Source organism: Metopolophium dirhodum, chromosome 1 (genome assembly GCF_019925205.1).
Source record: "Metopolophium dirhodum isolate CAU chromosome 1, ASM1992520v1, whole genome shotgun sequence".
NCBI classification, from domain to species: Eukaryota; Metazoa; Arthropoda; class Insecta; order Hemiptera; family Aphididae; genus Metopolophium; species Metopolophium dirhodum.
Window position 1 is genome coordinate 97,625,392 of NC_083560.1, and position 13,203 is coordinate 97,638,594.

Sequence of the window (13,203 nt, forward strand, 5' to 3'; positions counted from 1 at the left end):
TACATCTTTACCTTTAAACCAAGGATTATCGGAATCTTAACATAATCAAGACTAAACAAAAAATCTTGTTCTAATCTTTTTGGTTTTGATTTCTAATTAATGTATTGAAATGGTTTACAAATTCATTTCTGTCTATTTTTGTTTTATAATGTCCCCAAGCTAATGTGTCAATACCATTTTCTAAAATAAATCTTTTATCATCATAAACACTTCAAGCTTTTTTGTTTTGTTTTACAGTAAAAATATCATGTTTCTTGGTTCTAAATAAATGTTGTTTAACATATTTTGATTTTTTTGTTAGTAAACAAATTTCAAAATCATTAAAACATATTTTATTTTCCACAAATTTTTTTTAACTCCTTTAGCTTTTTTAATTTATTTTTCAGTATCTAAGATTCTATGTGAATATAATTTGGATCTTAAACCTATAAATTCAGACATAATTTCTCCATTTAACTCATCTTTAAATTTACCTAAGACTTTTTTGTTTCTTAAAGGTAAACCATAAATATTCTCTTGTGGGTAATCTGACGTGTCAAAATGGTCTAACATAGTTTTCATATCCTGGTAGAAATCGTCAGTTTTTATTTCTAATATTAGTGAGTCTGTATCTGTATACATCAATCTAACTCTAGTAGTTTCTAAGTCAGCAAAAATTGTAAAAGGGACTCTTAATGAATTATTATATTTTTTAAATTCTAAAGTTTTATTATAAGGTTTTGGTAAATCTATTTTAGCAGCTTTATTTTTAGAACAATAATGTTTACGTTCATTTAATTTTTTTTCTTCATCGAAACTACTTAAACACATTTTACATAAAAATCTTTTATGACCATCTTTTGTCATTCGTCTTCCTACTAGTTTCCATAAATCTTTAATCCAACAATAATGACCTTTATTCTCTTTATTCTCTTTATCCTCACTTAAATACAACAAATCTATATGATTTGTTTTTTCGTTTGGAGTTATTTTTTAATGGTACAATTATATGCTTATCTTCACTTTTTTGTTCTAAACAGTAAATATTAACAGATAAATTGTCAATTAATTTAACAAATTTTGAAACATCTTTGGTACTTACTGGAAATTGTATTTTAGATTTTGTAATTACTTCATCATATTCATGTTCCCATTTTTTATATTTAGTTAGTCTTTGTCCATCTTTTTCAACAGGGTGTAAAGCAGAGAGTATTGCCCAAAGAAAACATTTATCATCTTCTGTATTTTTAACATTTATAACAGCATGTTTATCTTGAAGTCTTTGGGTAATGGAATATATGAAGAACCCTTAAAAGTAACATATTTATTTATATTTATTCCCAAACTTAAAATTTGATGAAGTATCCATTGTGAATTTTTCATTATAAAATTTTCTTCTTCTTTTACAATTTTAATTTTTGTATTTGTATAAAAATCAATTGAGTTAGAATTTTTTGTTAAAATTTTATTTTGTGTTTTAAAATTTTTTTCCTCATATTTCATATTTTCTTCATTAGTACATCTCTTATATATAGCATACAACCAAATATTTACTTTTATATTTGTTTTTTTTAATTCTTGTTTAAGTCGTCCTATTACTGGATTATCTAAACAATTTAAAAATGTTTGTAAATCTTTAATACCCATATTATTTTTAATAATATAAGTTTTTAATCTACTTTGAAATGCTGTTTCTTAATTTTTTAAAATAGGTCGAATCGTGTTGTTTTTTTCAAAAATTTTTTCACTAAAATTGAAAACTCTATGTGGTTTGGGTATTATCTCTCTTGATATTCTTGGTTTTATACCATTATTTTGATGACGAATAGATTGAAACTGTTTAGACCAACTGTTGTATTTAACTGTTAAATTACAAATATCACAAGTTTTATCTGCAGATCTTTGTATTCTCTCTTGTCTTGTTCTTACATTTTGTTGTTGTTGTACCTCTGTATGTTCGTCTAAATCGAGGCATAATTGTTTGATCTGGATCATTGTTTTGATGACGAATAGATTTCAAATGTCTAGACCAATTTTTGTAACTAACTGTTAAGTTACATTTATCACAAGTTTTGTTATCCATTTTATTATTGTTAACATTTCCTTTAACAAAAGGTTCAATTTTATTTATATGTTCCATTTATTATAAAGATTATTATTTTTTTTTACATTAATTTTTTTAATAAAAATAATTTTTATTAAAAATAATATTTAAATAATATTAAGATCCCATACTAAATTCACATATTTTAATATTTCCTAAATCTTGAATAAACTTAATATCATCTAGAAAATGGTGAGTATAATCACTTGTTGTAATAATTTGCTCATTAGCTATTTTACAAAGTTCTAACCAAATTGGTGAATGTAATAGTTTAGAAACATAAGGCTTTCCATTTCCAAAATCAACATCTCCTTGACTAATAATGAAAATATTTCCATCAATTGGAATTTTATTTAGATTATATTTAACATTTTCAGAATTTTCATAGTATTCAAAAGCACAAAATTTCACATAACATTTATTTTTTTTTTATACTTTTTTTTATATTATTTTGCATTAATTTCAAATAATTAAAATTTTTTAGTCTATATTGATTAATTGGTATACCCTTGTATGTTTTATTAAATCTAAAAGGTAAAAGTGTTTGATCTATATCATTTTTTTGATGATTATAAGATTTTAAATGAGCATCCCAATTTTTGGAACCAATTATTAAATTACATTTATCACAAGTTTTAGCAGGATATATTTTTGTATTTAATACATCATTTTCTTTAACTAAAGATTCAATTTTATTTAATCCATCCATTCTTTATTATTTTTTTTTTACATTCAATTTTTTAATAGAATAATTTTTATTAAAAAATATTATTTAAAATTTTGTTTTTTGTAACTCTTCGTTATAAAAACTCCCTATAATCTCATCATTGTTTAAAACTATAATTTTATAAGTAATAGGATTTGTGTTTAAAATTTCATTAACTATAAATATTTCTTTTGTCCAGTTATTACTATATTTATTACCAAACGTTTTTTTAGAAACTGTTATTCTTACTCTTATCACCTACACTAAATTTAATTTTTGGTTTAGGTTTGTTTTTTGTAGAAAATAATTTGTGAAAAACAACATCTTCGAGAATTAAATAAGGTACATGGATGTTGATATGAACTATCTTAATTTTGGAAAGTTTACTTCATCTAGGTACTTATAAATATTGTGGCTATTGCGCAGTGGTGCATCCAGTATTTTTTTAGGGGGGCACACACTATCTAAAAGTCGATTTAAAATAATGGTTTTATTCAAAAATCCCATGAAATAATTGTATTTATTTTGGGCACATCTGATTTTAAATCAAAAAAGTGATTCCTAAAGAGCATAATCTAGAAACATATAAATTCAACCATTTTTTTGAAATTACAATCTAATTTCAGGAAGTATGTTTAATTTACTACCGCTTTTAGTAGTTTTCATAGTAAACAATAATAATATATTTCATTTTTCGCGAAGTATTGTCATGTACGTGCGTGCGTGTCTGAGAATTACATCTGGCGGCGGTTGCCCGACATGGCATTACAGCGATTCTCGGAAACACCCACTAATGCTATAGACATAGCCCAAATGTTAATGTCATGTGAATTGCCTAATTATTACTCCTTAAAACATGATACGCTGGAGCCCCCTTAATGTGAATAGTTTATTTATACTTTCAGTCAGTCATGAAATTAATACATAATAATATGTACATAATAATAAATACCAAGTAATTACGGTGTAAATAACGGTGATAGTGATTAGTGGTATAAGCACAGAATATTCATTGGTATATCTGGTATAAGACATATTTTAGTATGCGTTCATATTGTATACAAATAAAGATTATAAATCTTTAAAAAAAAAAAATAGCAAAGACGGCCAATGTGGGGCATGGCTCCTCCCCAGTGGAGTGGTGAACTAAAAATTTTCCAAAGGCAAGTTACAATTATAACAAGTATTTATGCATAATAATGTATTAATATAATATAACAAATTATATTTCAGATCGTTATTGACAACTTATTGAGAATATCATATTAAATTTACTAAGGGACCCATTGGCTACCACCCACCCCTCTATTTAAGAAAAATTTCAAATTTACATTTTGTATTGATCCTTTTAACTTTGACAATAATAAGATTTAACTTATTTTATGATAATTGAGTTCAAGTATAATATACAATATAAAAAACACAGGTTTTCATATAAAATTAAAATGTGGAAAAAGTGGTAGATAACTTTGGAAATAGTGGTTTTTGGGAATAAGAAAACATAGAAAATATTGAGTCGTGGAAAAACGTTCTTTTGGCAATTGAGTACAATGGTAAAACTGGGAATAACGCTATTGGATAAAATGGTTATTGGTAATAAATTAAATGTAAACTTTTTCCAGTTTCTGTGTAAAATATGTATAATGGATAATTTAGTAAGTGGTAAAACTGGTAGCATTACCATTATACCACTTTTTCCAATGTATATTTTTTCTAAATACCACTATAACCAATGTTTATTTTTTCTAATTGGTAAAAACTGAACATTGGAAAATCTAGTTATTAGGAAAATTTGAACATTGGAAAAAGTTGATCTTGGAAAAATTAAAATGTGGAAAAAGTGGTACAGTCCCTGCAGCTTCATCTAATTTGTTGATTGGTTGTATATTTTGTTCTTCATTTTTCTCTAAATTTGTAAATGGTCCTAAATAATTATATTTAGGATAATGTATTGGAGGTAAAAATTTACAATTCAAAAAATCATTAAAAACACCTGCACCTTTTATAATTTTCTTTGGTAAACTTGAAATAAATGACCATAAATATATTGGACCTTTGTCAGGAATATCAATTATTATTTCCATTTTTTTAATACAAAACTTAAGAATTTCAAGTTTGTCATCATGGTAATAATTATTTCCTTTTCTTTCTTCACTAGAAATATAATATATTTTTTCTCTTAATTGATTTATATTATATTCTTTGTCATTTGTTATTTCATTTGGTAAATTATTAACAAATTGTAGTAAATATTCAATACCTTTATGGTCATCGATTAAATGTTCCATTTTTATTTTAAATAATTTAAGAATACCAAGTTTTTCGTTATGAAAACCATAATTTTCAGCTTTTCCTTCAGCTGCCATTAAATGGCATCTTTCATTTAATTGTTTCATATTATCTAATTAATTATTTTTTTTAACTTTGCTGGTGAATATTCTTTTTCTTGTAATTTTTTTATATTATTTTCATCTTCATCTTCATATTCATCTTTTTTCAAATGATTTAACTTTTTTTCAGAATATAATAAATCTGACTTAAATGAATTTTTTAAATTTTGTTCAAGATGAATTAATTCTTTAATATTTTCAGGTTCGTTTTCTAAATTAGTTCCTTCCTTAAAATTGTTTTGTGTTTCTGGTGGGTCCGAAGATGTGATTTTTTTTAAATTTGTTTTTATTATTTTTCTTAAATTCTTTTGATTTTATTTAACATTTATTTATTATATTACATTTTATTTTTTTATTTGTTTTTCAAGTTTATAGTAGAAACGGTTATTAATCAGATCGATTGTTATAAATCCATAGTCATTTTCCCAACAATCTGAACATAAAGTTTTAAAGTCGTTTAATGAAATAGTATTACTTAAAAAATCATCCCAAACATTTTTTATATATTGTGTTGATTTAAAAGCAATTAAAAGAGTTAAATTATTTCTTATATATTGCTTATTTGCTGAACTATAACATTGATTTAAATAAATAACCGAAATGTCTTTTGGTATTGATCTATTCATATATTCATAAATAGGTTTTTGTTCATCTAAAGGAATGTCATCAAAAACAACTAAACTACCACGTTCACATTCGTCTACAGATATTACATCTGTGTTAGAAATATAAAAATAAATCTCAGGTATACCTTCAAATATTTCTACTAGTTCAATATAAATTGGTTGATCAATACTTTTTGTAAAAATATATAAATTTTCATACTTAGTCCAATGACTTAGAATTATACTCCTCAACACAGTTGTTTTACCATAACCTGATGGACCAAACAACATAAGTCGCATAGGTAAATGAAATAAAGATTTTTTTTTTATTTTTTATTTAATATGGTTTTATTGCAATTAATTCCATTTTTATAATAACAATTTAATTTATTTTTACTAATAAAAATTTATTTTATTTTTACTAATATAAATAATGTATAATATTTTTAAAAAGTATGATCTTTTTATTGAAAGAGTTCAAACTAAAACATGGATACCTACAAATATCATTCATCTTAATACACCTAATGAAGACACAATTTTTAAAATAAATAGTATGGACAGTTTTCTGGACATTAGAAAAACCAAGTTTTTTATGTCTGGTAGGTATTTGCAAAAAGATGGAAAAGAATATCCTTAAGATTCAAAAATAGAACTAGTGGATAATTTTACTCCATTTTTAATTAGTAAATGTATATCTAAAATTTGTGGTAAAACAATAAATGAAATTGAGTATACAGGAAGAGTAAGTACAATTAAAAGTTTTATAAGCTACTCTCTGGATTTAAACGGACCAACTATAAACTCAGGTTTTGTAAGTAAATTTAAAGGTGGAGGTCATTTTAATGTTATGGGTAATTTATCTCAATTTGGCATGCCATTTTTCAAAGACCATCCATATCCTGTTTTCAATTGTGACATGGAATTATGTTTTACTAGAAATACAGACGATGATGCATTATTAAAAAGAGATGTTGCAGGAACAGAAGATGGTAAAATTATTATTGATGAATTTACAATTAAAATTCCAATTGTAGAATACAATCCTTTGCAAAAAGTTTTATTGTTAAAAGAGTTAACTGAACTTTCTCAAGAAAAAAAGTATACTTTTAATTTTAAAACGTGGCGATGTATTGAGGAAAGAAATATTTCTGGAAGAACTATAAAAATTGATTTATCAACACAATATTGAAGTGAAAATTCTCCTGAGTTTTGTGGTTTTGGATTACAAACAAACAAATTAAATACTCAAGATCATGATCCTGGTGAATTTGATCATTGTTGTGTTAGAAACTATTGGTTTGAAATAAATGGAAAACGTTATCCTGAAGAATGTCAAGATGAAGATTTTAAGAATAATAAATTTTGTCAATCTTATGAGAATTTAATGTCTTATAAATTAACTTACCATAAAAATCAACAAGAACTTCCATTGATGTATAATGATCCAAATGATTTTAAATTATTTAGGTCAATATTTCTAATTAAAACAGTTTACCAACCAATTAATATTTCTGCAACTAAAAAAAATATTATTATACATATTGAGTTACATGAAGATTTACCCAAAGACACAATTTGTTTTATTTTTTTCATAAGAGAAGATGAATTTTTGTTTGACATTGAAAAAGGTACAATTGAAGAAACTTTTAGTGGTTAAAATATACATATAAAAATGTGTTTGTATGATTGAGATTGCTGTACTTTTTGACTTTAACCCTTTATAGGGCAGAACAAAAAAAATCACCAGATTGTTCTGAAAATTGGTATACATTCAGTATGGAGTACTCTGATTTTGGGAAAAATATTGGAAAATTTTTAATTTGTTTTGCATGATTGGAAAAGTGGTGGGAAAATAGTTTCCCTTTGCACCTTTACGACCGTGGGATTTACTGAACGGGCAATGGTAATATATTTCCCACTTATGCGGTTACTTAGAAAAATATACAAGCCTCATTCAAACTAATATACCTAAATATAATAAAAAAAAAAAAAGTAAAAAAACATTAAAAACACAACATTTCTGTAATGCACATCCCTATAAAATGTATTTAAAATTCATAAATAATAATAAAAAAAAAACAATTGAACTTATACTTAGTAAAACTAAAATTGATAAAAAATAAATAATAATTATTATATATCTTTAAAATAAAAATCAACAACCTGATACATTTCTAGTAAAATAAAACAATAAACTTCTGGAATTTTCCATATAAATAATAAAAGTAATGAAATAGGGATAAACAATTTTAGGTAGGTTTGTGATATGGTACAAAACATTGTTTGCATAGTGTTATGTCGCATGTAGAACAAATCATATTGGATCTTTTTTCTTTTGCTTTAGTGCTACACATTTTGCATCTTCTATATTTATCTATGAATTTTGTCATATGATTAACTCCAGCTGTAAAATCATGAGCGATGGAAAGTTTTTGTTTTTTTTTATATCTTTGTTCGTGGGGGGAAGATGTATTCTTTTTCCTGCATGAGAAATTCCCAATAAGCTCATCCGTTAATCTCGATCGAAACTCTAAATGTGTAATGTACTTTTTTTTATTCTTGTTGCAACTTTCTTTATATAAAATATAAGAATTAACAATAGCAGTATCAACCATATAATAAAAAAGTTTAATCCACCACTTCCTCGACTTTTGAGAAATTGAGTATGGAGACATATATTGATCAAATTTGTCAACTCCTCCCATGTATTTATTATAATCTGATATTCCAGTAGGGCACTTTACTTGAATCCTTTCCCCTTTACCATTTTTTCTCAGTACTGTAGATGTATCTGAAGAGTTATGCATGTTGCTAACAAGTGTCACTGGTTTACTTCCTCTATCCTTCCATCGCATAATACCAATATCTTCACTTTGGGCATATTCAATGTCACCAGAAGTATATTTACCATCATTTTTCATAAGGTGTTTTGGATAATACTTTTTGTTTACTCTAAATGTTCCACATGCAAATATACCATCACACAAAAGTTTAAAAATTAGAGGTATACTGGTAAAAAAATTATCAAAAAAAACACAGTAAAATAAGTTTTTCAATTTTTTGGTCAAGTATAACACAACGTTTTCTCCTAGTCCATACTCAGGTATTCCATTTGATTTTTTTCCAGTGTATATATCAAGATTCAGTAAAAAACCACTATAAGAATCAGCCAATGCCCATATTTTGAAACCCCTTTTAATAGGTTTCATGGGCATATATTGTTTCATAGTGGAACGTCCTTATATGCTACCATGCTTTCATCGACTGCCAAGTATCTTGATGGGCGATATACAGATTGATAAATATCTTTCAAATGCGTTATCATAGGACGAATTTTATATAATTTATCAAAATCCAAAGAATTTCTTGATGGCATTTGGGAATTATCATTAAGATGAATTAACCGTAGAATTTTCAAAAACCTTTTTACAGGCATGATTTTGGCCACACGTTCACAAAAAAAATTAGGATCATTTGACCAATATAACCTGATGCTAGGTAAGCTATGGTAACCCATAAAAATTAAAATTCCAATAAATGCTTTTATTTCTTCAATGCTTGTGTTGATATTAACATTTTTTTGCTGAGCATATAAATTTGTTTGTTGAACAATAGTTTGAAATATAGGACCAATCATCAATTTAAATATTTCTATTGGCGGCATTTTATAAACGTTTTTGTCTACTGGACCTTGTTCTTCTCTAAATCTAACTTTTTTAAATTTTTTTGGAGGAAATCCTGACTTTACAAAATTAAATTCACCACTCATATTTGGATTAGAAACATTGTCTACGTCTAAATTTATGAGTTCGTTTTCACCACTTATATTTGGATTTGAAATATTGTCTGCTTCTACATTTAGGAGTTCGTTTTCAAGATCATCATTATTTAGAAATATATTTACATCAATAGGTAAGTCATTAACTTCATCTAAATCTACAAGTAGTTGCTGTTGCTGAGTTGGTACATAATCTTTATCTTTATCACTGTCATCCATTTCCTCATCTGAGCTGGACATAATATCTTCTAGCAACTCCAAATCATTATGTATATCTGACAAAATAAAATTATCTATCAATATATTTTACCAACAACTATAATAATTAATTAGAATACTACTTGATATAATTAGATTTAATTAATAGTAATTTTAATTATGTTAAAGATTATATATAACTATTGGTACCAACTATATTAATGTTTTCATCATAGTTTTATTTTTACAGTACAATACATTAGTTATTGCAATGTTGTTTATAAGAACATATTCCATACATTTACATAAATATAGGTAGGTACAAATTTATTTTAGTAAAATAATAAATAATGTTATATAGGTTCTAGGTACATATAATATACTAAATTGTATAATACAATATTTTTGTACCAAATTTTTTTTTATTTTTTATAATATATACAACAAATACAAACAAAAATCTAATTCAAAATATTGAACAATTATAAATTGAAATATACCTTGAGAAGTAGAAGGAATGTTACTATTTGTTTGTTCAATATTTGATACATTAGGCACCTGCACTTCAGCTTCAGCCATACTAGAACCTGTATGTAAAAAAAAACTTTTAATTAAATATAATTATAAATTAAAAAAATAATTATTTGGTTTATTTACCTGATGATCTGGTAGATAAATGCCATACTGGTTGACTTAGAGAGTTATTTGCATTGGTGGTACAGTCTTCTGCATCAGAATCTCCTCCGTCTTCCGAATCGAATGCCATATCATCGGTAATAGCATTCAACTCTTCTAGAATCTCATATTCTGATAGCATCTGGGAAAAAAATTGATAATTATACGTAAATATTTTGTAAGTGGGTCATTTTTGGCCCCAAAAGTGTATATTTATCGAAAGAGTATGAAATAATGATTCAGAATATACTTACTTCAAGATTGTTAGTGAAGTTTGAAAGTATTTTTTATAAGTTCAAAACCACAACTACATATTTGAAAATAATATTCAATTATTTTTATAAATTGATAACACAGAAAATACATTTCAAATAAACCGTAAGATAACACAGAAAAACGCGCTAAAATGTTATCTTTAAATTAATATCACCAAAGACTTTATAAGTTAAGCTGCTTATTTATTAAAATTAAAACAAATAACAATTTTGATAGGAAATTTATTGGAGGGAAAAAAAGTGTATCGCCTGTGGGCAATGGGTAGATAATTTCCCACTTTGGTCGTTATCGATTTATTTCTCTTATTTGAAATGTTATCAAATACATATAATTGACACTGTCGTATACAGAAAAAAATAACGGTTTTTTTCAAACAAGTGGGAAAAATATTACCTGTGACCACACAGTGCTAGAATTTTTTTTCTTGGGTGGGAAATATATATCCCCTTGCCCTATAAAGGGTTAAGGAAATGTTAAAAGTCCTGACATATAAAAATGTGTTTGTTTTCAATGGAATATTTCCATTGAAAAATATTTTAATGTTTATTCTTTAATTAAATCAAGATTAACAATGAAATCATCATCATCAAAATAATATTTTTTACCATTTTGGTCTATAATATGTATTACTATGGTTTGAAAATTTCCTTTAACTGGTATGTACATTATTGGATTAATTTTTATATAAGGATTAACACCATCATAATAAAAATTATACAAAAGATCTTCCTCGATGTGATTAACATTATTAATAGATGAAAAAGATTTTTCAATTATGTTGCAATGTACATCTAATAATCGTTTATTTATATTATTATTTAAGGTTTCCCCAATGTGTTTATATAAATTATTCATATTGTCAATCCCTAAACTTAATTTAAAATTTTTGTCCAATGAAAAATCATCTTTTGTTGTTATCTTAATGTAATTACTAGGGCTCGGAAGTTGTAGGAGTTGCATATTTTTCTGTATGTTCTCAATTTATAGCAGACCAAGCTATAAATCCGTTCTATACAATGACTCTATAAATACAAAAATTAAAAATGCATATTTTGCATATTTTGCCAATTTTAGCTAAAAAGTGCATATTTCATTGATTTTATACACATATTATGCATATTTCATATTTTTCAAAAAAAAATTGATTTTTTTCTTTCTTAACCTGTATATTTCAACTAATATTTAATATAAAACTCAAAATGACTAAGTTATCGTTACTGTCGATTGTACACGATTGATGTTTGACAGTTTCGTTTTAGACGTCGTATTGTTAGTAGGTGAAGTGCGTATATTTGATCAATTTTATATTTAATTATTTATTTCGATTTTATTAAAATGCCAAAAGACATTAATTTACAAAGATATTTAAGAGAATATGGAGACGTGTTTTCAACTGATGGCGATATACTATTTTGTAAAGTATGTTCAGTTAAAGTAAATGCAGAAAAAAAATATACGGTCACGCAGCATTTGAAAACAAATAAACATGAAATGTTAGCAGCTCGTCGAAAGGTCGAAAGTAAGTCCTCAGAATATACTCAGCAATTGTTTACTGCACCCAACAAAAAGTCGGTATTTTCTAAAGATTTGTGCAAAGCACTAATGACAGCAAATATTCCTGTGCACAAAATTTCTAACACCGAATTCCGAAAGTTTCTTGAAAAGTACACACTACACGCTATTAATAATATTTTTTGCATGTTTTACCTTTTTTAGCTCCTACAACTTCCGAGCCCTAGTAATTACCATTATTTTCCAACTTTATAATTGAAGAGAATAAACTATTCAATTGTTCAATTGAATAGTTTCCTTTTAATTCGGTTTTACTATTTTTAGTAGAAATAATACCTTTAATATTTTTTATAAAACCTTGTGTATAAATCAATACTTTCTTTGTACCTATTATTTTATAAAAAAATATCTGGTGCTACTTCGTATGAAGCAGGCCATTTTTTATTTATAGGGTTTGCTTGCGTTATAAAATCTCCAATATAATCAAAACCTAAACATTTTGACAAATATTCATCAAAACATAGACCGAATGAGGCTGAAATATTTATAAAACCATCAATTAATTCAAGTCTTATTTTAGGAATATCGTAACAATTCAATAAATTTTCAATTTCATTTATTGTGTATTTTCACATATTCCTTTAAAAATTGTGTCCATTGGTATTTCACCATTTCTACCTAATCTAAATCTACAATCTTGTTCTATATTTATATAATTTTCATTAGAATTAGGATAATAAATTAATATAATAATAATAATAATATATATATCAACGTTCGACTGATTATTTTTTAACATCCTGTTGTGGAATGTTATCTACTGACTATTATACAGTGTGAATATAATACTTACGAAGTATTATATATTATACTATACAGCGTGATACAATTATACTAGCTTAATACTATTTAAATAGTGTTTGCTATACTATTATACATGCCCGAGTGTCGTGGTGTAGTGGGGAACGCGTTAGGCT

At 25.5% G+C, this 13,203-nt stretch overlaps 1 protein-coding gene across 1 annotated transcript; it reads right to left on the minus strand.

Annotated features, from left to right (window-relative positions):
• Nucleotides 1-8,036: 8,036 nt before the first annotated feature.
• LOC132947730 (piggyBac transposable element-derived protein 4-like) lies at nt 8,037-8,708 on the minus strand. The gene has a single exon (XM_061017984.1). It carries the CDS (start codon nt 8,706-8,708, stop codon nt 8,037-8,039), a length of 672 nt encoding a protein of 223 aa, XP_060873967.1.
• Nucleotides 8,709-13,203: the final 4,495 nt, after the last annotated feature.

Excerpts from the sequence above, each read along its gene's own strand:
- LOC132947730 (XM_061017984.1), bottom strand. The coding sequence starts at position 8,708 with ATGAAAAATGATGGTAAATATACTTCTGGTGACATTGAATATGCCCAA.